This window comes from Bubalus kerabau, chromosome 6 (genome assembly GCF_029407905.1).
Source record: "Bubalus kerabau isolate K-KA32 ecotype Philippines breed swamp buffalo chromosome 6, PCC_UOA_SB_1v2, whole genome shotgun sequence".
Classification (NCBI taxonomy): Eukaryota; Metazoa; Chordata; class Mammalia; order Artiodactyla; family Bovidae; genus Bubalus; species Bubalus kerabau.
Window position 1 is genome coordinate 67,356,857 of NC_073629.1, and position 25,519 is coordinate 67,382,375.

The 25,519-nt window shown below is 39.5% G+C and overlaps 1 protein-coding gene across 6 annotated transcripts in view; it reads left to right on the top strand.

Annotated features, from left to right (window-relative positions):
- Positions 1–2,987: 2,987 nt before the first annotated feature.
- USP33 (ubiquitin specific peptidase 33) overlaps positions 2,988–25,519 on the top strand; it is a 59,423-nt gene continuing 36,891 nt past the window's right edge. For 3 of the 6 annotated variants that reach the window (XM_055585418.1, XM_055585419.1, XM_055585422.1), the window contains exons 1-2: positions 2,988–3,220; positions 6,185–6,235. In XM_055585418.1, the coding sequence (XP_055441393.1) occupies positions 6,230–6,235 (6 nt within the window). In that variant the 5' untranslated portion in view covers positions 2,988–3,220; positions 6,185–6,229. Of the gene's footprint in view, positions 3,221–6,184; positions 6,236–6,428; positions 6,528–25,519 lie in introns of all 6 variants that reach the window. The other 3 variants (XM_055585421.1, XM_055585420.1, XM_055585423.1) reach the window with 3 other exon arrangements.

A 25,519-nucleotide genomic window follows, 5' to 3' on the forward strand; every position in this document is an offset into this window, starting at 1 on the left:
AGGAGCTTGGGGGTTATAGTCCATGGGGTTGCAAAGAGTCGGACACCACTGAGCGACTATTTACCTTATCTTACCTATCACTTATAACCAAAGACGTATTCTAAAGCGTCAGTTTTAGTTTAAACAGGGTTTCTCAACAGTGTCACTAATAACATTTTGGACTCCTTTGTCAGGTTAATGCAAAGGAATGTAATTCTTTTTTTCTCTAGTCCTCTTGAAGGATGTTGCCAAATATCCGCCAGGGGGCCGATGTCAACTGCCCCCAGTTGAAAGCCAACAAAGGTTTATGTCCTTCAGTACTAATCTCTGAGAATATTGAGAACAAGAGAGAAATACAGTTCAGAGAAAATAGGCAAAGAATTAAATGCACACAAAAATCTTGAAATAATTCAAATTCATAATAAATTCTCTGAAGGAAACAAATGGGATACTAAAATGAGAAATAATGGAGTCAAGAGTGCTACTTTATTTTAGGAATGCTACTTTGTTTTTCTTTAATGTTTATTTATTCAGCTGTGTCAGGTCCTAAATTGCACATGAAATTTCACTGGGGCTGAGGGACTCTCCAGTTGTGATGCATCAGTTTAGTAGCTCTGTGGCACGTGGGACCTTAGTTCCCTGACCAAGGATCAAACCTGAGCCCCTGCATTGCAAGGCAGATTCTTAACTGCTTGGACCACCTGGGAAGTTCTCAAGAGTGCTACTTTAAGCAGGGAATATCTAGGTAGGAGTTAGGCAAATGAGGGATTGGAGTTTGGAGTATCTGGTCAAATTATATCTGATACAAGTGTATCTGAGGGAACAGCATTTGTAAAGGCTTTTAAAGAGCACTGAAATGTATATTTTGTGCTTTGCTATTTTACTTGCCCTTAGTTGCAAAAATGAGAAGGTGTTTGTTTTGATGTTTATTCCCTGCCCTCTGCTCCACCCCCCATCCCAATTTGGAGAGCCTTCACTATCTGGCCTGATGCATGACTTCAGGGTGTACAGTTCACATCAGGCTGGACACAAGTGGCACTTCCAGAGTTCTGTGCCAAAATTAATGTGATTCAGCTGGTGTCCACTCTATGGAATGTATAATCTCTCCTGTCTGAGAGGGAGTTGATAGATTTCCCAGTGACAGCATCCTTTCTTATAGCCTATTGTTGAGGTATTGTTTGAAGAAAAGTAAGGAATTAAGGATTCTAGATATATAGGGATAAAAGGATAAATGTAAACCAGGGGTTGGCAGGAAGGGTGGGAATCCACGAAAGTTAAAAGTGGGAAAGCTACTGCATTGTCAGTGTGAATTTGCTTCATTTTTAAGGACTGATCCATAGCAGGGACTTGACTTGGTGTCCAAATGAAAGGCGGTTGCCTGTTATCTAGGCAATGAGTCACACCTGCCTTGAAAAGTCACATCATCTGTTTTCCCTTTGTCCTAGAATTCCTTAAGGACAGATAAGTCAAAGAGGAAAAGAGGATGTTGGTTATTAAGCAGGTTGGTGGGAAGACTTTTGATCTGAGTTAAATTTGCTCGAACTCTGTAATAACATAACATAACTGATACATTTTCAACACAGGAATTTTTGGAGGAATTACTTTTGTCTTTTGTCTATTATAGTTTCTTAATGATTCATGGAAATATATATATGTATATACACATTTATATATGAGCCCTTTATTGGTTACATTGATACATATTTCAAATATTTTTGCCTATTTGCTGACTTAAATTTTTCATCTCTTTATAGTGTCTTTTGATGCAGAGATGACTTTTTAATAGGTGCCAATTTTTGCCAGCAGTATTACTTAATAATGGAAACAGTTTCAAACCTTTTTCAAAATGCTCTCTTCATTGCACAAGTTTCTTTCAAAAAGCAGTTCTCACTCATTTTTGAAATACAGCTCTTACTCTAGGGCCATAGGGAAATGTATACATTAAAAAGTTGTTTTGTTGCAACAGCCACTTATCACCAGAAAGGTTCATAAAATTTTAAAATGTAAAACACTTGTCTTTTTTCAAATAAACCTATACAACTCCCCTTTTGTCAGACAGTACTTTGCTACAAGGTATCAGGGAAAAGATGGTTTCATGAAATAAAAATTAAACACATTTCTGACATCTTCCAGCATGTAAACTGCAATATTTTGAAATATGCTGACCGTCAGTTAACCCAGGATAGGTTGTGGTGCAAACTGAGGACTTGGTGTCAATCCCTACATAAGATGATGGCAAAAATTAATTTCTTTCATTTTTACCATGTGAATAGAATTAGAAGCTCCTATATTCTCTATTTGTTTCTGACAGAGATTGATCATCTTACATAACACTTGAGTACAAGCTCCCATTTTGGAGACCAAAAAGTTAGAGATAAACAGACACCTTGAAATTGACAATTGGAACAATTAATATTAACTGTTTTATTGTTTGTATATTAATCAATTGAATGGATTTTAACAGGTCCATAAATTATTAATAGAAGGCAGATCTCTTTAAATGCTCTAGCCACTAAGCAGATACTAAGGTTTCAATAAATATTTGATCTGATCTTGATTTTTGGCCTAAGGGAAAATGGGAGAGATGAATTTCTACTTTGTAGATGTGGAAAAAGAAACACAATGACTATCAGAGAGTCTAGGTCCTAAGATGTTGGGAAGAAAGAGAGGAAGAAAAAAGTGTTGAATTAAGTAAACTGATTTCTTTGCCCCTTTAGTGGGCACCCTAAACGCAAATTCTGTAATGCATCGAGACAGACCTGTTAATGGTGACTTAACAGTGTGACTGTACAAGAGGGCGAGAACTCGTGTAGAAACGAAAAGTGTCCCAAATCTAAAACTGCTCTACAGGTACACGCTCCCCGCCGAGCCGCTAGATCCTTAGGGAGTCTCAGCGGGGACAGCAGCCTGGGTCTCCGCACCTGGACCCGCCGCGGCCACGCCCCAGAGGCGGGGCGGGCTCTCCTCGTAGCCCCGCCCCTCCCCGCCCTCCCCGCCCTCCCGCAACTCCCCAGACGCCTGCGGCGACGGCAGAGACACCGGAAGGAGCGGTAGCTGCTGCGGGAAGTGGCGGGTGCGGGAGGCGGGGAGCCCGCGGGCTAAGCTGCGGAGCTGTTTTCCGGCGCCCAGGACGCGAAGCCTCCCGTCTCCTAGGGCAGGAGAAGAAAAGAGGAGTTGGTGAAGGTGCGGCCACAGGCCACCGTTGGCCGCGCTGGCGGGGCCCGTGGGGAAGGCCTTGGAGGTGAGCGCGACGCTGCTGGGAGGGGCGCAGGGCCGTAGGGCGCCCGCCTGCAGCCAGGGGCCGATCTGGGTTCTCGCTGCCGCGCACCGGGGCTGTGCCTGCTGTAGCGGCCTCTTTTTCTTGATTCCGGATGGTGGTGAGCGCGCGTGTGGGTAGAAGGCCTAGGCCCCTCCAGTGCTCTGCGCTGATGATTGGTGGCCGCCCCGGTAGGGGTCGGCGGAGGACGCGAGTCAGTCGTAGATTTGAGGAAGGGTTCCCAGGGGGCGCTTCCCTGGAAGGCAGGAGTGGTGGTGAGGCGAATCCCTAAGAAGGTCTCCGCTCCTTCCTCTGTCCGCATTCCAGCTTGCCAGCCCCGCAGGGTGGGCGCGGAAGACTGGAAGCCCCGCAGCGCGCTGGCTCCGGGGTTCTGGTTTCGCTTTGCGGCGCAGTTGGGGTGATCGGACCCATTCGTGCAGCCGTAGGGGCTCCGTTATTCTTTGTTGTCAGCGGGAAAACCTAGGTGTCGTCATCCCTGGAATTTTTCTTCGATGCATATTTAATCCCGACTGTTTTGAGAGGTTACGGTAGCCCTTGCTGTCTGTCCATCCGCAGCTTTTGTTTGAGTCAGTTTCCATGATGTGTGGTTTCCCAGACCTTTACTCTTATATATTTACCTACTATGAAATGCTCTTCTTTTGAATGATTGTTGGATGACTCTGGTGCTTTACACTCAAGTATTTTTAGGGGTTACGTTTTCATATAATCAATATAAGGCCAGGAAAATTGGGACAGTGGTGACAACACCAGCAGGCGCGTAGGCTCTAAACTGACGCTGAATTTTACAAGGATCTCTAGACTTCTTGCTTAATAGATGTATAGAATTGTAGAATTTTTTAGTTTGATCAGATTATTTTTCTTTTAAGGAAAATCTCTTTCAAAATAAAATGAGGCTGTCCTAGTTCGTTTCTGGTTGAAGCAAATGTATCATCTGGAAAGGTCTGACCAAAGCAAATAAGCTGTTTGGTCTGAACATAATATGAATATTGTTAGTGAATTCATGCTGTTAATATAAACATGGGGGGAAATGGGAATCTTATTGAAAGACAATGCTAATCTTAAGAAAAAGTATTAGGAATAAATTGTACTACACCAGGGGCTTTATATTACTTTACTTTGGCAGGATTGAAAAAAATGGACGGTACAAGAAATATTCCAGAAATAAATTATTTGACCTCTTGCCATATGCAAGAGAGATAGTCGGCTTAAGATTGCTTCTTATTTTTGATCTGGTTTAGAGCCAGCTTTCACTTTTCTATCTTTTGTGATTCTTTATAACCTATTTGTAACCAAAAACATAAATGCATTTAATGGCATTAGATTGTAGTAGATAAGTTATTTTAATCCTTTGAAATGCAGTGTTGTGGAGATAATTTTAACGTTTATGTATTGCTGTTATAATCTTCAGTGACTTTTCAAATATACAATCTTATTTGATCCTCATGCCTGTTCTGAGTTAGGAATTCCAAGAAGTAAAGCCTTTTTCCACAACAGAGACATTTTGAGATTATGGAAGGATTAGAGTTTCTCTAAAGCCTGAAATAATCTTGCTGAAATAACCTTTGATATAAGTTGGAATTCAGCTAGATTTTGGAGCACAGTGAACTGTAACATGTGACAGACTGTGGACTCTTAAAGGAAATGAAGCGCATAAATGGTGAAAGATTTTTGGTGAGAAATGTGGAAAGTAGTCATTTCTAAAAAGTAAAGGAATAAATAGCAGCTTTTTTTAGTGTAGATTTTTTGTTTGACTTTTTTTTTTTTTTTAATTTGGCTGCTCTGGGTCTTAGTTGTGGCATGTGGCATCTAGTTGCCTGGCCAGGGATCAGACTCAGGCCCCCTGTGTTAGGAACTTGGAGTCTTAACCACTGGACTACAGCGAAGTCCCTCGTGTAGTTTTTAAACTTTTCTTTTTAAGTCTGAATGCAATTTCAGGAGCATTTTGATAAGTAGTTGCAAAGAGAATGAGATGAGTACAGTTGGTTTGTCTATAAAAAGCATGAATTTTGTACAATGTAGTGTGCGTGTGTGAGCGTGTGTGTATCAGGAGAACTAATACTTAAGAGACAATGCATATGTCAATATAACTGTTCTTTTCAAACGTTACTTTAGAATGCCAAGTAGGTCAGGTTCTGTGGGTCTATCAGGGAAAGCCCTCTGGAAAATAAAAAGAGTGAAACACGGTTCCAGCCCTTAGAGTCAGGTTTGTAGTCAGGCTTGGGTAATTTTTTATACAACTATGGTAAGGTTGTATACGATATTGTGGTATTATAATCAGGTATTTATGGTATCATTATCATGCTGTGGTATTATAATCAGGAATTTAGGTGAGGAAGTCATTACTTGTGATTGAATCTTGATAGAGATGATATTTGACATGTGTGAGCTTTGCAGAATTTTCAACAGGAGGACATTTCTAATGAACAGATTATCACGTTCCTGGGAAGGTACAACTTATATTTGAGAAAGGATCAGTAGAGCAATTTGGCTGATAATAAGTTATGGTTTGTATAAGCTAGTAGTAGATGAAAAAGAGATGAAAAAGACAAATCTCGAAAGCCTTCATTGAAGATGTTTTGTTAGAAGAGGTGTGTGTTTCAGGCTTCCCAGGTGGTGCTAGTGGTAAAATAAAAAACCCTGCCAATGCAGGAGACTTAAGTTAAGGTTCGATCCCTGGAGGAGGGCGTGGCAACCAACTCCAGTGTCCTTGCCTGGAAAATCCCATGGACAGAGGAACCTGGTGAGCTACAGTCCATAGGGTCACAAAGAGTCGGACACAACTGAAGCGACTTAACACACACGCACAGTATGTGGTCCACATGAATGCAGAATGAGCTGTGATTTGGGAGAGGATTGAGACCAAGAGAACACTTGGGCAGCTTTAGGCTAAGCAAGGTCTTGATAGTGTCGCTTTTGTAACTCTTACAGTTCCTCTGAAGTGCTATCTTGAAAGCAGACCTGGATATAACGTGAATGCAGGTGAGATGCCAGGAAGCACAAGGGTAAATAGTCAGGAATGGGGAAAAAGCCAGTGATGGGCAACTGGGGGTTTAATCCTGTGGAAGTTTTTGTAGAACTGCCTCAGAATTGTCATAGCAGCTGAGAGGTAGCTGGGGAGTTTTTCTACCTATTCCCAGGCCTCACTGATTGAGATTGTCCTTCTGTTGTTTAGCTAGGGCTGGGCAAGCTCTTGTCTGGCTGAAGAACTTAGAAGCAGAGAAGTGTTGAATTGACGTTGGGAAGCTAGCAGAATATTCTGTGCCAGCTCAAGGTGAGCTGACGGGATGGGGGCCAGATGTCAACAGTGTCTGTCAATAGGCATTCTCATTAGATAATCCAGATGTGAAATGAAAGCCTCAATTTAGGTGGAGACCTAGAAGAAATGTGAGTTGAGAAGTGATTGATCAGAGAAGTTGTAGAATTTGGTGACTGATAGAATATAGAACATGAAGAGGTACTCTAAAAAGGCACTGAGGTTTAAGAGTTAGATAACTTGTGATTGAGGAGGATTGACAGGCACTGACAGTCAAATTAGTTATTTCAGGAGCATAAAAGAATTACAGGGTGTTGGAGAGTGTTGATAAAGTTGAGTGTAGATGACTAGTCATTCAAAAGGGCAAGTAGGGTGGGGAATTGAACAGGGCCACCACCCGCCCTAGATATATAGTGCCTGACCTATACTTGATTAGGCCTTTGTTAAATTAACCTCTAAGTTCCTGGTTGTAGTGCACTCCTGAAATATGTCAATATGGTGAAAATATGGGACTAAATGTGACATAAAGTAATACAGTTTCCTGCAGTTTTTACCTGTAAAATCCTGAAGGAAGAATTGCTATTTTTAGCAGAGGCATTATTTAGATGAATAAATTTTCTTTTTTTAATAATCAACAGTATTCTGATAAAGACAAAAAATCGACAAGATTTCTTAGAATGGCTCTCATTCGAATATGGCGGTTGTCTTTGTTTTTCTATGATTCTACATGTTCTAGGTAGTTTTAATGTTATATTTGGTTAATATTCCATGTTGATAGTCTGTTAATTTAATTACCTTTCCATCTTGCTCAGAAGTGACTTAAGGTGAAAATTATCGTCAGCTGGTTTTTGCTTCTGTTCAGTTCAGTTCAGTCGCTCAGTTGTGTCCAACTCTTTGCGACCCCATGAATCACAGCACGCCAGGCCTCCCTGTCCATCACCAACTCCCGGAGTTCACTCAAACTCATGTCCATTGAGTTGGTGATGCCATCCAGCTATCTCATCCTCTGTCGTCCCCTTCTTCTCCTGCCCCCAATCCCTCCCAGCATCAGGGTCCGCTCTAATGAGTCAACTCTTTGCATGAGGTGGCCAAAGTATTGAAGTTTCAGCTTCAGCATCAGTCCTTCCAATGAATACCCAGGACTGATCTCCCTTAGGATGATCTGGTTGGATCTCCTTGCAGTCCAAGGGACTCTCAAGAGTCTTCTCCAACACCACAGTTCAAAAGCATCAATTCTTCGGTGCTCAGCTTTCTTCACAGTCCAACTCTCACATCCATACATGACCACTGGAAAAGCCATAGCCTTGACCAGAGCTCTTATACTCATTCATTTTTGTTCTCCATTTCTCTTCCTCTCTCTTCCTCCTCCCCCTAGTGTTTGTCATAATTATTTCAAATAGATAAGGCTACAGTTGACTATACTTTGCCATTATTGGACAGTTTTTTTTTTCTTTATGGCAAATGCTGATTAATGTTTATACATCTCAACTAAGGAATTTTGTTTAAAGCTAGATTGCTGGATTAGAGCTATGCAGTTTGGGTGATTTACTGTGGCAGTGTTACGTAAGATAAGGTTCTAGAACAGAAATTGCAAGTGGAGAAATCAGGAGATTATATAGTTCTGTTAGTTAGTTAGGTCAGTCGCTCAGTTGTGTCTGACTCTTTGCGACCCCATGAACCACAGCATGCCAGGCCTCCCTGTCCATCACCAACTCCTGAAGTTTACGCAAACTCATGTCTGTTGAGTTGGTGATGCCATCCAACCATCTCATCCTCTGTCATCCCCTTGTCCTCCTCCCCTCAATCTTTCCCAGCATCAAGGTCTTTTCAAATGAGTCAGCTCTTCGCATCAGGTGGCCAAAGTATTGGAGTTTCAGCTTCAACATCATTCCTTCCAATGAACAATGATGGACTTTAGGATGGACTGGTTGGATCTCCTTGCAGTCCAAGGGACTCTCAAGAGTCTTTTCCAACACCACAGTTCAAAAGCATCAATTCTTCAGAGCTCAGTTCTCTTTATAGTCCAACTCTCACATCCATACATGACTACTGGAAAAACCATAGCCTTGACTAGATGGACCTTTGTTGACAAAGTAATGTCTCTGCTTTTTAATATGCTGTCTAGGTTGGTCATAACTTTCCTTCCAAGGAGTAAGTGTCTTTTAATTTCATGGCTGCAGTCACCATCTGCAGTGATTTTGGAGCCCCCCAAAACAAAGCCAGCCACTGTTTCCACTGTTTCCCCATCTATTTGCCATGAAGTGATGGGACCGGATGCCATGATCTTAGTTTTCTGAATGTTGAGCTTTAAGCCAACTTTTTCACTCTCCTCTTTCACTTTCATCAAGGGGCTCTTTAGTTCTTCACTTTCTGTCATAAAGTGGTGTCATCTGCATATCTCAGGTTATTGATATTTCTCCCAGCAATCTTGATTCCAGCTTGTGCTTCTTCCAACCCAGCGTTTCTCACAATGAACTCTGCATATAAGTTGAATAAGCAGGGTGACAGTATATAGCCTGGACATCCTCCTTTTCCTATTTGGAACTAGTTTGTTGTTCCATGTGCAGTTCTAACTGTTGCTTCCTGACCTGCATATAGGTTTCTCAAGAAGCAGGTCAGATGGTCTGGTATTCCCATCTCTTTCAGAATTTTCCACAGTTTATTGTGATCCACACAGTCAAAGGTGTCAATAAATCAGAAATAGATGTTTTGCTGGAACTCTCCTGCTTTTTCTATAATCCAGCGGATGTTGGATCATACAGTTCTCTTAGTAGACTTAATAAGCCTGTCGTTAATTAGACCGTTAAGGATCAAAGGGACAGATGTGTGTGTGTGCGTGTGTGTGTGCTAGTTATGTCCAGCTCTTTGCGACCCCAAGGACTGTAGCCTACCCGGCTTCTCTGTCCGTGGAATTTTCCAGGCAAGAACCCACAGGACTGGGTTGCCATGTCTTTCTCCAGGGGATCTTCCTGACCCAGGGATCGAACTGGTGTCTCTTGCATCTCCTGCTTTGGCAGGAGGATTCTTTACCACTTGCACCAGGAAGAGGAAAATTAGATTAATACTAAATTTCTTTTTCTGTTTCACGGTTTGAAGGAAAATTAAGAGTGATTAAGGAAAGAGTTATAACACTGTGAGATCTGTGCGAAGATTTTAAAAGAGTTTGTGTTTGCTAGAATATTTGTTTAAAGGACAAGAAACAGTTCTTAAAAGTAAGTCCTTAACAGATTTTACAAATTAAAAGTATCCACAAACACTTAGAAGAAATCCAAATCTTTCTGCTTATTATTGTACTCTTTTCATTGATACTTCCATTGTCAATATTTTTGGCTTGCTTTTGTTGGGTAGCAGTTTTCTTCTGTTGTAAATATGAAAAATTAGCTTATTGCAGTTGAAATCATTTCTAAACCTAATATTTAAAATATTACAGTTGAACTAATCAGATTAGTTGTAGTAATGGAACAGTTGTGTAGGCTGAAACTGACAGACAAATCAATTTTTCTGTAGTCAGAGAATATTAGAACTGATTTTGGGCCAAAATGCTGTCCTTTGAAACACCTAACGGTTGGGCTTCAAGCCTCTATGTGTAACAATGATGGGGAATATCCTACTTTCCAGGACTTTTTTGGTTGGGGAGTGGTGGCATATGGTGAGGCTTGTAGAATCTTTGATCCCAGCCAGGGTTTGAACCAAGGCTTAGGCAGTAAAAGTGCTGCATCCTAATCACTGGACCTCCAGGAACTCCCCTCTAGTCCTCCAGCTTTTGCTTTCTGCTGTCTAACTATTCATACTTGTGGTTTTTCCTGATAAATAGCTAACATTTATTGAGTGCTTACTGTCACTCTGTTCCAAGTAATTTATACCAATAAGGCAATGGCGCCCCACTCCAGTACTCTTGCCTGGCAAATCCCATGGACGGAGGAGCCTGGAAGGCTGCAGTCCATGGGGTCGTGAAGAGTCAGACATGACTGAGTGACTTCCCTTTCACTTTTCACTTTCATGCATTGGAGAAGGAAATGGCAACCCACTCCAGTGTTCTTGCCTGGAGAATCCTAGGGATGGGGGAGCCTGGTGGGCTGCCATCTATGGGGTCGCACAGAGTCGGACACGACTGAAGCGACTTAGCAGCAGCATGTTAACATATGTGTTATAAGGTAGACTTTTGTAATGATGTCAGTTTTATGGATAAGGGAACTGAGGAACAGAGAAGTGACTTAACACTTGTCACAAACCTAGGACATAGTGGAGCTTGGATTTGAACCAGGACTTTAATTAGGCTTGCTTTGGCAACTTTACTTTTAGCCATAGTGTTGTCTTATCGTGATAAAATTTTCATATTGTTTAAGACTGTGGAAGGCATTTGTATTCTGTAGCTTTTAGTATTCTTCATAAATAATACATTGGAGATATAATCTACTTAGTTTATGAGTACAATAAAACTGACTACTCTTTTTGTTCTGAAACCTGTTGTTCTGTTGATAAATTGAGCAAGAACTGTACTGTTGTTTCATTCATCTTCTGTAGCATCTAGAGTCTAAATACTTGAAACTCTTTTCTGGCCTTACTTTAGACAGTAGACTCTCTGAATCCCAATATAGAATATTACATCCATCCTTGTTAATTTTAGCTCACTTTCCTAAATAAACTTTTATTGGTAAAATTAGTTTTATAATTAGATTTCACTAGCCTGCCTTCTGTGTCTTTATCCATATTTTTGTTAAAAATATTGAAGATGTCTGCCATCTGCTGTTACAGACTTTATTCTGGATTCCTATTAATCTTCTGTGTAGCTAATAAATTAGCAACTAGTTCTCCTGACATAAATTTTTTCTCACAGTTTCTTGACTCTGATTCTTTATAAATAGCTTTATGTTTTAGAATAGGCTTGATATTGAGTAGCTAAGTTGTGTCCAGTTCTTTGTAACCCCACGGACTACAGCACACCAGGCTTCCCCGTCCTTCACTATATCCGCTAGTTTGCTCAAACTCGTATCCATTGAGTTGGTGATGCCATCCAACCATCTCATCCTCTGTCACCCCTTCTCCTCCTGCCCTCAATCTTTCCCAGCCTTGGGGTCTTTTCCAGAGTTGGCTCTTTGTATCAGGTGGCCAAAGTGTTAGAGCTTCAGCTTCAGTATCAGTTTTTCCAATGAATATTCAGGGTTGATTCCTTTAGGATTGACTGTATTGATCTCCTTGCTGTCCAAAGGACTCTCAAGAGTATTCTCCAACATTACAGTTTGAAAGCATCAATTCTTTGGTGCCCAGCCTTCTTTATGGCCCAACTCTTACACTTACATGGCTACTAGAAAAACAATAGCTTTGACTATATGGATCTTAGTCAGCAAAAGGATTTCCCTGCTCTTTAAAGTGCTGTCTAGATTTGTCATGGCTTCCCTGGTGGCTCAGATGGTATAGAATTCACCTGCAATGCGGGAGACCTGGGTTCCGTCCCTGGGTTGGAAAGATTCCCTGGAGGAGAGCATGGCAGCCCACTCTAGTATTCTTGCCTGGAAAATCCCCATGGACAGAGGAGCCTGGTGGGCTATAGTCCGTGAGGTCACAAAGAGCTGGACACGACTGAGTGATTAAGTGCACACACTACATTTGTCATACCTTTTCTTCCAAGGAATATGTGTCTTTTAATTTTGTGTCTGTGATCACTGTCCGCAGTGATTCTGGAGCCCCAAAATAAAATTTGCCACTTTTTCCCCATCTATTTGCTATGAAGTGATGGGACCAGATGCCGTGATCTTGGAATAGGCAAGATGAGGGATTATGGGCAGTTTTTCAATATTAAAAGATTCTCCTTAGGTTATCAACTATTATATGCCTGATGTATAACAAATATTGATAACACTGGTCCCTATGCTTTTCCAGTATTAAAATTTGAATATCTACTGTTCTGTTAGTAGGATGACCAGGTTAGAATTTGGGGCCTGAAACTTGGAGATTGTACTGCTAAAATATTCCCCACCGCCTTAAAAGTAGTATCTTCAGAAGCAGTTTTAAATCTGTGAATGAGCAGTTGAGTCCCTGCCAAAACTGTACATCATACAGAATGAATGCTGTCATTTCAGTCTAGAAGATTTTTCAGTTGTTGCTGTTACCATCTTTATGACTGAGGAGATTTCAGATTGTCTAGATATGGTAGAAAGAGGGAAAAGTTGCCTGATAAAGATTCCACATTGAGGTCAAATTATGGAAAGTTTTAATTTCCACCCGAAGTTTGATTTTTCTTTTTTTTTGCTCTGTAGTGATCCCAACCTTTAATCCACAAGCTTCTAAAGGAGTCTTAGAGTTTTGTGGCTTCTACATCTGTAGACTGAACAAATAGCTTTTTCATGTAGTTATTGTTTTTACTGCTTTCATGTTGCTTGTCTTTTCTGATGTCTGGTTCCTGTCTCCCTTGAACAAACTTTCAGACCAGAATGAAAGCATGCATGCCTTCTTTCTTTTGGTGTACACTTTTAGAGGAAACTGAAGTAGCTGATGACTCCTGTTGTCTTACCCTCCTTAACCTGAATGCTCTACTCTCAATGTTCTTTATCAACAGAAGGAAAAAAGAATGATTTGTTACCATAGTGAATTAACTAAGTAAAGTTAAATAACTAGAATATTAAGGACCTTCTATTTTGATAGTGTTGTATTTAATTATAGAGAATACTAAATAGCCATGATACAAATGGTTACCTTTTTTTTTTTTTTACATGTTAATTCTCATTAAGTTGTTTAAATACCAGAACATTAATTGCGGAACAGAGAGAACTAATCTTTCCCTAGTCCCCTTTTCTTCTTTGCTCTGAGGCAACATTCAGATGTGTACATACAGATAGATACAATGAACTATTGTTGTACATGTTTTGTTTTGTTTTTTTTTTGGTTGAACTTTTTTTTTTTTAATTGAAGTATAGTTGATTTACAATCTTGTATTTGTTTCTGGTGTACAGCAAAGTGATTCTGTTATACATATACATTCATTTTCATCTTATTTTCCTTGATAGTTTATTACAAGACAATATAGTTCTCTGTACTATACAGTAGGATCTTGCTTATCTATTTTACATATAGTACTTTGTATCTGCTAATCCCAAACTCCTAATTTATCTCTCTCCTGTTTTAAATTTTTACTTCAGTAGTATCATAGAGAATGTAACATTGTACATCTTCCTTTTTTTCCATTCAACCTTATGTCCTTTAGATCTATGAAAAGTGAAAGTGAAATCGCTCAGTCGTGTCCGACTCTTTGAGGACTGTAGCCCCATGGACTGTAGCCTTTGAAGTTCCTCCATCCATGGAATTTTCCAGGCAAGAGTGCTGGAGTGGGTTGCCTTTTCCTTCTCCAGGGGATTTTCCTAATCCAGGGATCAAACCTGGATCTCCTGCATTGCAAGCAGACGCTTTTACTGCCTGAGCCACCAGGGAAGCTCCTTTAGATCTGTGCATGTTGATAAATTATTCATCCAGTTCATGATGGATAATAACAAGTTAAAGTATTGTATAATATTTAGTCGTGTGTGTAATCATTCTTGTATTGATGGACTTAAAACATTTTACTGTCAAAAGTGAGATTTAAAGAAAAAAGTGAGATTACATACTATCTAGAAAGGAATGAGGAGAATATTTCTATCTTATTGGCAAACATTGGTATTTAGAGGCAACTCTATAGTTTAAATACTTTTATTATTAAGTAAATAAAGCTAAGGGAATTCAGTACCCATATTTAGGGATTAAGAAAATAAAACAGAAACCAATTAGGACATGGGGATTAAAGATAAAACTGTAATTAATGGAATTTGAAATAGCAAAACAAAAACAGTGGGAAGGATAAAACCCAGAGCTGGATCTTTACAAGGACCGATGAATTATTAATAGATAAACCTCATATAAGGGGGAAAAAATCGGAGTAAAAATATGCAATATTAAGAATGAGAAAGGAAACATCATAGATACCCAGATATAGGAGGGATTAATGGAGTCATATTCAAACCTTCCGGAGAAGGCAATGGCACCCCACTCCAGTACTCTTGCCTGGAAACTGCCATGGACAGAGGAGCCTGGTGGGCTGCAGTCCATGGGGTCACTAAGAGTTGGACACGACTGAGTGACTTCACTTTCACTTTTCACTTTCATGCATTGGAGAAGGAAATGGCAACCCACTCCAGTGTTCTTGCCTGGAAAGTCCCAGGGACGGGGGAGCCTGGTGGGCTGCTGTCTATGGGGTCACACAGAGTCAGACACGACTGAAGTGACTTAGCAGCAGCATTCAAACCTTCAGAATATTACATGTTATGCCATGATGTCAAAGTTGGAAATTGAGATAAATGGATAATTTTATAGCAAAATATAAATTAGTAGGATTGATCTAAGAAGTGGAAAACTTGAATTGACCAGTTCTCCATCAGGGATTGAAAAGGCCATTGAAAGCTGATCCTTGAACGAAGCAGCATAGCAGATGGTTTCACAGCTGACTTTCATTTAATTTATAAACAACATATCATAAGTTTTTAAAAAACTCTATTCTGTGTTATTGAGGATGCAAGACTACTCAGTGCATTCTGTGAAGCACACATACTTTTATCCGGAATAAAAATACTACTTCCCTGGCGGTCCAGTGGTTAGGATTCTGCCCTTCCACTACAGGGTGCACGGGTTCAATTCCTGTTTGGGAACTAAGATCACACAGGTCCTGCATCTTGGCCAGGAAAAAAAAAAAAAAAAAAGCTACCAAAAAAGATCAGTCTTGTTTCTAGAAATGCAAAATTTCTAAATAAAATATTAACTGATAGAATTTAGATATGAAGTAACTGACTAATTATACATTTTGACTCAATAGGATATATTGCATCAATGCAAAGATCATTAGTATTAAATTTGTTAATATAATAGATAGTATCTTTGGAAGGAATGATGCTAAAGCTGAAACTCCAGTACTTTGGCCACCTCATGCGAAGAGTTGACTCATTGGAAAAGACTCTGATGCTGGGAGGGATTGGGGACAAGAGGAGAAGGGGACAACAGAGGATGAGATGGCTGGATGGCTCACCAACTCGATGGATGTGAGTCTGAGTGAACTCCAGGAGTTGGTGATGGACAGGGAGGCCTGGCGTGCTGCGATTCATGGGGTCGCAAAGAGTTGGACACGACTGAGCGACTGAACTGAACTGATCAACAAATGAAACAAAGAATATAGTAAGCCATCGGTAGCTGCTGAAAAGGCATTTCATAGAGTTCATTAAGACCATTTCTAACTAATACGATACTGTAAATCAACTAAACTGCAGTTTTTAAATAGACCATTTCAAATTTTTTAAATGTAAGCAAATTAAGAATAGAAAGAAATTATAAAAAAGACCCTAAATGGCAAAACATTAATATATATAAGGACCCTGACATAGATGGTCACATCACCTTTATATTCAAATTGCATTTAGAGATTCTAACAGATGCATTAAAACAGTAAAATTAAGTAACTGATATTAATATTGGAACATAAGAGGTAAAATTATCAGATTTTCTAGTGTGTTTAGAGAGTAGCCAAGGAAGCTGAAATGGAACAGTGAAGGAAGTATGTCAACTATTCTGTATAGAATATTGTAGTCTCTAAATCAGATTCATATAGTATGGGCATAGACAGATCAGTTAGAAAATATGTATAGAAATATGTGCAGATTTAATAAAGGGTAAAGATAATGTTACAATTCAGTAGGAAATGGGTTCAGTTCAGTTCATTTGCTAAGTCATGTTCGACTCTTCGTGACCCCATGGACTGCAGCATGCCAGGCCTTACTGTCCATCACCAACTCCTGGAGTTTACTCAAACTCATGTCCATTGAGTCAGTGATCCATCTCATATCATACTCTGTCCAACCATCTCATCCAGCCATCCAGCCATCTCATTTTCTGTTGTCTCCTCCTCCTGCCTTCAGTCTTTCCCAGCATCAGGGTCTTTTCAAATGAGTCAGCTCTTCACATCAGGTGGCCAAAAGTATTAGAGTTTCAGCTTCAACATCAGTCCTTCCAATGAATGCTCAGGACTGATCTTTAGGATGGACTGATTGGATCTCCTTGCAGTCCAAAGGACTCTCAAAAGTCTTCTCCAACACCACAGTACAAAAGCATCATTTCTTCAGAGCTCAGCTTTCTTTATAGTCCAACTCTCACATCCATACATGACCACTGGAAAAACCATAGCCTTGATTAGACAGACCTTTGTTGGCAAAGTAATGTCTCTGCTTTTTAATATGCTATCTAGGTTGGTCATAACTTTCCTTCCAAGGAGCAAGTGTCCTTTAATTTCATGGCTGCAGTCACCATCTGCAGTGATTTAGATTATGTAGTAAATGGCACTGATACAAATGTCTGCCCATCTGGAAGAAAATAAATCTGGGTTCCTGTCTTAAGATAACCTCCTGATAAATTAAAACCTTGTTTAAAAAAATTTAAGGCTATTCTGTACTTTTAGATCTATAAATTACGGTGAAGGAAACCTTAAGATTAGAAACTCAGAAGCTGTTATAAAATAAGAGATGTGTCTGGTTTTATTAAAAATTAATACTTTTAATGATAAAGCATACCATAATAAAGTTAATAATAGTTTTGATTGTAAGATAAGCATAGACTAATGAAATAGCATAGAGCCCAGAAAAAAAATATGCACACATATGTGATCAATTAAAAAAAAAATTCATCTTTATTAAGGTATAATTGACAAAAATTTATATTTTTAAGGTGTATAATGTGGTGGTTTCATATAAATATACATTGTAATTACCACAGTCAAGCTATTAGCATTTGTTACTTCACATAGTTAACTTTTTTTTCCCTTGTCAACCCCTACTCCTTCCCCTCTGGCAGCTGACTGTTCTCTGTTTTTTTGAATCTGTTTCTGTTTTGGTTTTTAGATTACACAGACATGTATTTGTCTTTATCATTCTGATTTACCTTACTTGGCATAATACCCTCTAGGTCTATCCATGTGGTCACAAATGCAAGATTTCATTCTTTCTTTTATGGCTGAGTAGTATTCAAGTGTGTGTGTGTGTGTCTCACATATTCTTTATCTGTTCTGTTTATGGACTTTAAGGTTGCTTCCATATTTTGGCTGTTACATTAATATTTTTGGCTGTCAGGTTCTGCCTCTTGTAAAGGTTGCCAGTCAAGAGTGGAGTTTTGGGGCTTCCCTGGTGGTCCAGTGGCTAAGAGTCCATGCTCCTAATGCAGGAGGCCTGGATTCGGTCCCTGGGCAGGAACTAGATCCCACATGCTGCAACTAAGACCCAGTGCAGCCAAATAAAATACATACATACATACATACATATATATATATATATATTTTTTTTTTAGAAAAGAGTAGAGGTTTGTTTCCTATGGACCTCCATCTCTTCTGTACTCAAGCCCTAGTTAGCCTTCAGGGCTACTAGATGTTCTGGGGCACATTTTCCCTTTGCAGAACCCTTGGCCTGGAGAGCCCAGTGTGGAGCGTAGATCCTTTACTCCTTAGGGAGAAACTGAGCAGTTGTGATTATTCTCCTTTTTGTGGGTTGCCTGCCCAGGTGTGTGGATCTTGACTATATTGCACCTCTGCTCCTTCTATCCATTCACGGTTCCTTCTTCATGTCTTTAGTACTGAAAAATCTTTTCTGCTTGCCTTCAGGTCGTTCTCATCTGTAGTTGCTCTGTAAATAGTTGTGATTTTCATGCGCAGGTGAAAGGAGGTGAACTCAAGATCCTATTTCACTGTCTTAGTGAAGTATCCCTGGTCAGATGTTTTTTGATGAGTGCCAAGACCATTCAGTGGGGAAAATGGTTTCTTGAAACAGTCTTTTAAAGAAAGGGTATTGGGCAAACTTTATATTCAGAAGCAGAAATAAAACATTGAATCTTTACCTTACCCAAACATACAAAAATTAACTTTAGTGGATCAAAGGCATAAACATAAGAAGTAAAACACTTAGAAGAAAGCATAGAGGGGAAACTTTGTGACATTGGATTTGTCAGTGATTTCTTGGATATGACAGTAAAAGCACAGGTCACAAAAGTTAATAGATAAATTGAACTGTATCAAATTAGAAATTATTGTGCATCAAAGGACACAGGCAAGAGAATGAAAAGGCCACCTATGGAATGGGTAAAAATATTTGCAAATCATATATCCAATAAGGAGTTAAATATCTAGAGTATATAAAAGATTCCTACAGTTCAACAACAAAAAAGCAAACAATTAGATTAAAAAAATGACTCAGGTACTTGAATAGACATTTCTCCAAAGAAGATATATAAATAAATGGCTAACAAGCACCTGAAAAGATGCTCAACATTACTAATTATGGAAATGCAAATCAAAACCACAGTGGGGGGACTTCTTTTGTGGTCTAGTGGCTAAGACTCTTGAACTCTCAATGCAGGGGGCCAGGTTCAATTCCTGGTCAAGGAACTAGATCTCACATGACACATGAGAATTAAAAAGATCTCATGTACCATAACTAAGACCCAGCACAGCCAAGTAAATGAATGAAATATATATATATATATATATATATTTTCAAATTTTTAAAAGAATCACAGTGAGATATCACCACAATTGAATATTAATCAACCTGGGAAAGGAAGGAAGTTCCTTCCCATGCTATAAAATCGATAAATTTTGAGGACATTATGCTAAGTCAAATAAGCAAGACACAAAGAAAATACTGTATTCCACTTGTGAAATACCCTGACTCATCAAAATTGTAGAGACAGAAAGTAAAATGGTGGTTGCCAGTAGTTGGTGGGAGGGTAGTGGAGAGCTGCTGTGTAATGCTGTAGAGTTTCACTTTGCATTATGAAATGATTTCTGGAGATTGATTACCCAACAGTGTGAATATACTTAATGCTGCTGAACTGTACATTTAAAAATGATTAGGACAATAAACTTATGTGTTTTTCATAAACTTAATAGGCAAATAAGAGAAGGGAATGACAGAGGCTGAGATGGTTGGATGGCATTACTGACACCAAGGACATGAGTTTGAGCAAGCTCTGGGAGAATAGTGAAGGGCAGGGGAGCCTGGAGTCCTGCAATGCATGGGGTCGCAAAGAGTTGGCCACAACTTAGCAGCTGAACAATAATAGATAAATAGTAAGTTTGAAAAAAATGGTTGCGGTATGGAAGACAGGATTCCTTTTACAAGAAGAGGTTATCAGCCCAACTGTAAAAAGGGCAAAAGATTTAAAGAACAGTTAAAGAAAATTAATAAATCTAGAAGGCTTTAAAATTCATGAAAAGACACTCAGTTTTGTCTCACAGGTTGTCAAGGTAATGCAAATTAAAGAATCTCATGCTCCACTGACTGGGCAATGCAAATGAAATACTAGTGAAATATGACAACACACCCATCAAATGACAAAAGTTAAAAAAAAAACTAGTATCTGTTGCTAGCAGAGAAAATGGTGTGCAGAAAATAGTATTCCCTTATGAGTAGAAATATGAGTTGTTATCACATTTTTGGAAAGTAATCTTGCAAACTCTATTCTTATAAACTGGCCCATGTAATACAAATACATATATAATGGTACACCCATTGCATTTACATGGATTTTTAAATGACAGAATATGGAAACAAAGGAAATGTCTATTATTAGAAGATTGATTGAGTGCATGTATCCATGTGTGAATGCATTTCACAAATATCCATGAATATTTTGACTTAAGAGTTCCTTTTTAATATTATTGAAGAAAATAAAACATTACCAATATTATTGATATTATGTGTCTCTATCTATATTTGTATATGATTTATATGGAACTATATTGAAGCATACATACAGATTTTATGGTGCAAGTCTGCTGGTGATAAATTCCTTCAGCTTTTGTATGACTAAAGATGTCTTTATTTTGCCTTTGTTTTCGAAAGATGTTTTCCTATGTGTGGAATTCTTAGTTTTGTTCTTTCAGTAAACTCTAAAGATGTTGCTCCTCTGCCTTCTGGCTTATATGTTTCTAGTTTACATTATGGATCTTTTGGGGCTGCTTTTAAGATGTCCTTTCTGTTACCAGTTTTAAGCTACTTGTTTTTCATATACCATGGTATTATTTGTTCTTATGTTTTGTGTTGCTTCAATTTGGAGGTTTTTGGTTTTCATCAAATTTGGTCTTTCCCACCTGAGTGATGCTCTTGTTTAATTTTCTCAATCTTTATATTTCAATTTGGATAGTTTCTTTTACTGTATCTTCAAGTTCATTATTTTTTTTGCCTTGTCTTATCTGCTCTTAATCTCATCCATTGTATTTTTTCACATTGGTTTTTTATTTTTTGTTTTTTTAACATTTAGAAACTTGATTTTGGTCTTGTCCCCCCTCCCTTCCAGTCTTTCATGTCTCTTATCATTTGTATCCTTGATTCTGTCTGTCTTATTTCTGGATCTCTTTTTTTTCCCTCCCCACTGAGGGTCAGATTTTCCTTCTTTCTGTATTTTAATAGTTTTGTCGGATGCCAGACATTTTGAGTTTTACCTTGTTAGAACATCATCTTTGTTCTGGGACACAGTTAATTCTTTCGGAGCAGTTTGACCCGGTAATGCTTGCTTTTGAGCTTTTTGAAGGCAGAACCAAAGTAGTCTTTTCTCTAGGGATGATCTTCCCCCTGTACAAAGGCAGTGCCCTTGTGAGTACTCTTATTTTATTGCCTCTGTATTGTGAAATCTTTCAACTCTGACTGTGGAAACACAGACAGACCTGTGGTGGCTTTGAGAATTGTTCTACCTACCCCTTTCCTGTAGTTCTTTTCACTGCTTGGGGTAGTTTAGTCACAGGCACGTGCTCATCAGTACCTGAATGAAAGCACAACGGTCACCCTTTAGGAATCTCCAGAGTTGACTGACTTTCTTTTCGGTTCTTTACTTTCTCTTACTCACCTTGCGTGCATGCTCAGTCACTTCAGTCATGTCTGACTATTTGTGATCCCATGGACTGTAACCTGCCAGGCTTCTCTGTCCATGGGATTATGCCAGCAAGAATTTTGGAGTGGGTTGCCATTCCCTTCTCCAAAGGATCTTCCTGACCCATGGATTGAACCCAGGTCTCCTGAGGCTCCTGCATTGGCAGGTAGATTCTTTTTTTTTTTTTTTTTAATTGAAGGGTATTTACTTTAGAGAATTTTGTTGTTTTCTGTCAAACCTCAACCTGAATCAGCCATAGGTGTAGATATATATATCCCCTCCCTTTTGAACTTCCCTCCCATCTCCCTCCCCATCCCACCACTCTAGGTTGATACAGAGCCCCTGTTTGAGTTTCTTAGCCATATGGCAAATTCCTGTTGGCTATCTATTTTACATATGGTAATGTAAGTTTCTGTGTTACTCTTTCCATACATCTCACTCTCTCCTCCCCTCTCCCCCTGTCCATAAGTCTATTCTGTGTCTGTTTCTCCATTGTTGCCTTATAAGTAAATTCTTCAGAACCATTTTCCTAGATTCTGTGTATATATGTGTTAGAATATGATATTTTTCTTTCTCTTTCTGATTTACTTAATTCTGTATAATAGATTCTGTGTTCATCCACCTCATTAGAACTGACTGAAGGGCGTTCCTTTTTATGGCTGAGTAATATTCTTTTGTGTATATGTACCACAGCTTCTTTATCCATTCACCTGTTGATGGACATCTAGGTTGCTTTCACGTTGTATTATAAATATGGCAGGCAGATTTTTTACAACAGAGCCACCTGAGAAGCCCATCACTCACCTTACGTATATGTGTGTTAGTTGTTCAGTTGTGTCTGACTCTTTGCGACCCCATGGACTTTAGCCCGCCAGGCTTCTCTGTCCATGGGATTCTCCAGGCAAAAATACTGGAGTAGGTTTCCAGTTCTTTCTCTAATTACTCACCTTGGCCTCCCTGAATTTCCAACTTGGTCTCTTCAGCTCAGAAAGATCACCAAAGTCTGTTTGGGTTTTCTTCTGCTTGTACTGTAGACTAGAAGTTCTCTGCAGGCAGTAAATTGGGGCAGTCACCTTGTTTTTATCTTCTTATGGATGGATCAGTGTCCTGCAATGTCTGTTGTCCAGTATCTATGTCTAAAAAACCATTATTTTATGTATTTTTAAAATTCATTTCTTACTTCAGTTCAGTTCAGTTGCTCAGTCGTGTCCGACTCTTTGTGACCCCGTGAACCACAGCACGCCAGGCCTCCCTGTCTATCACCAACTCCCGGAGTTCACCCAAACCCATGTCCATTGAGTCGGTAATGCCATCCAACCATCTCTTCCTCTATTGTCCCCTTCTCTTCCTGCCCTCAATCTTTCACAGCATCAGGGTCTTTTCAGATGAATCAGCTCTTCACATCAGGTGGCCAAAGTATTGGAGTTTCAGCTTCAACATCAATCCTACCAATGAACACACAGGACTCATCTCCTTTAGGATGAACTGGTTGGATCTCCTTGCAGTCCAAGGGACTCGCAAGAGTCTTCTCCATCACCACAGTTCAAAAGCATCAATTCTTCAGAGCTCAGTTTTCTTTATAGTCCAACTCTCACATCCATACATGACTACTGGAAAACCATAGCCTTGACTTAAATGGACCTTTGTTGACAAAGTAATGTCTCTGCTTTTTAATATGCTGCCTAGGTTGGTCATAACTTTCCTTCCAAGGAGTAAGCATCTTGTAATTTCATGGCTGCAGTCACCACCTGCAGTGATTTTGGAGCCCCCCAAAATAAAGTCAGGCAGTGTTTCCCCATCTATTTGCCATGAAGTGATGGGACCGGATGCCATGATCTTAGTTTTCTGAATATTGAGCTTTAAGCCAACTTTTTTACTCTCCTCTTTCACTTTCATCAAGAGGCTCTTTAGTTCTTCTTCACTTTTTGCCACAAGGGTGGGTGTCATCTGCATATCTGAGGTTATTGATATTTCTTCCAGCAATCTTGATTCCAGCTTGTGCTTCCTCCAGCCCAGCATTTCTCATGATGAACTCTGCATATAAGTTAAATAAGCAGGGTGACAATATACAGCCTTGACGTAGTCCTTTTCCTATTTGGAACCAGTCTGTTGTTCCATGTCCAGTTCTAACTGTTGCTTCCTGACCTGCATACAGGTTTCTCAAGAGGCAGGTCAGGTGGTCTAGTATTCCCATCTGTTTCAGAATTTTCCACAGTTTATTGTGATCCACACAGTCAAAGGCTTTGGCATAGTCAATAAAGCAGAAATAAATGTTTTTCTGGAACTAGAGGATAAATATGGTGCTTGTTACCCCATTACGGTTGGAAATGGGAGTAATTGGCTAAGAGGGAAAAGATAATTCACCCTCACAAGGAAGTGAGAGGTGGATCGAAACCCTCCCCTATACGTAAATTAAAAATGGAAAATATTAGCAATTATTTTAATTTAGTTTTGGGGTTTTTTGGCTGTACCATATAGCAGGTGAGATCTTAGTTCCCCAACCAGGGATCCAGAACCATACTCCCTGCCTTAGGAGCTTGGAGTTCTATCCACCTGACTGCCAGGCAAGTCCCAGCAATTATTTCATGCTATGAAAGCAAGGAGCATGGCTTATTTGATATTATGTAGTAATGTGATATTTAGAAATCATGACTTAATCAACATTAACTTTACAGTGATTCCTGTTGTATTTTGTAGGCTATAGTGTAATATTGAATTTATTACAATGATTTGGTTTGATAGAATATATTTACTAATGTGTTAATATTTCAGCACATTTGTATTTTAAAATAATTGTACACAATTATAAATGTGCTGATAGTAGATTAGTAGATTTAAGGGACTAGATCTGATAGATAGAGTGCCTGATGAACTATGGACGGAGGTTCGTGACATTGTACAGGAGACAGGGATCAAGACCATCCCCATGGAAAAGAAATGCAAAAAGGCAAAATGGCTGTCTGGGGAGGCCTTACAAATAGCTGTGAAAAGAAGAGAAGCAAAAAGCAAAGGAGAAAAGGAAAGATATAAGCATCTGAATGCAGAGTTCCAAAGAATAGCAAGAAGAGATAAGAAAGCCTTCCTCAGCGATCAATGCAAAGAAATAGAGGAAAACAACAGAATGGGAAAGATTAGAGATCTCTTCAAGAAAATCAGAGATACCAAGGGAACATTTCATGCAAAGATGGGCTCGATAAAGGACAGAAATGGTATGGACCTAACAGAAGCAGAAGATATTAAGAAGAGGTGGCAGAAATACACAGAAGAACTGTACAAAAAAGATCTTCACGGCTAAGGTAATCACAATGGTGTGATCACTCACCTAGAGCCAGACATCCTGGAATGTGAAGTCAAGTGGGCCTTAGAAAGCATCACTACGAACAAAGATAGTGGACCTTGTGGAATTCCAGTGGAGCTATTTCAAATCCTGAAAGATGATGCTGTGAAAGTGCTGCACTCCATATGCCAGCAAATTTGGAAAACTCAGCAGTGGCCACAGGACTGGAAAAGGTTAGTTTTCATTCCAATCCCAAAGAAAGGCAATGCCAAAGAATGCTCAAACTACCACACAATTGCACTCATCTCACACGCTAGTAAAAATTCTCCAAGCCAGGCTTCAGCAATACATGAACCGTGAACTTCAGATGTTCAAGCTGATTTTAGAAAAGGCAGAGGAACCAGAGATCAAATTGCCAACATCCGCTGGATCATCGAAAAAGCAAGAGAGTTCCAGAGAAACATCTATTTCTGCTTTATTGATTATGCCAAAGCCTTTGACTGTGTGGATCACAATAAACTGTGGAAAATTCTGAAAGAAATGGGAATACCAGACCACCTGACTTGCCTCTTGAGAAACCATTCTAAAGGAGATCAATCCTGGGTATTCTTTGGAAGGAATGATGCTAAAGCTGAAACTCCAGTACTTTGACCACCTCATGGGAAGAGTTGACTCATTGGAAAAGACTCTGATGCTGGGAGGGATTGGGGGCAGGAGGAAAAGGGGAAGACAGAGGATAAGATGGCTGGATGGCATCACCGACTCGATAGACGTGAGTTGGAGTGAACTCCAGGAGTTGGTGACAGACAGGGAG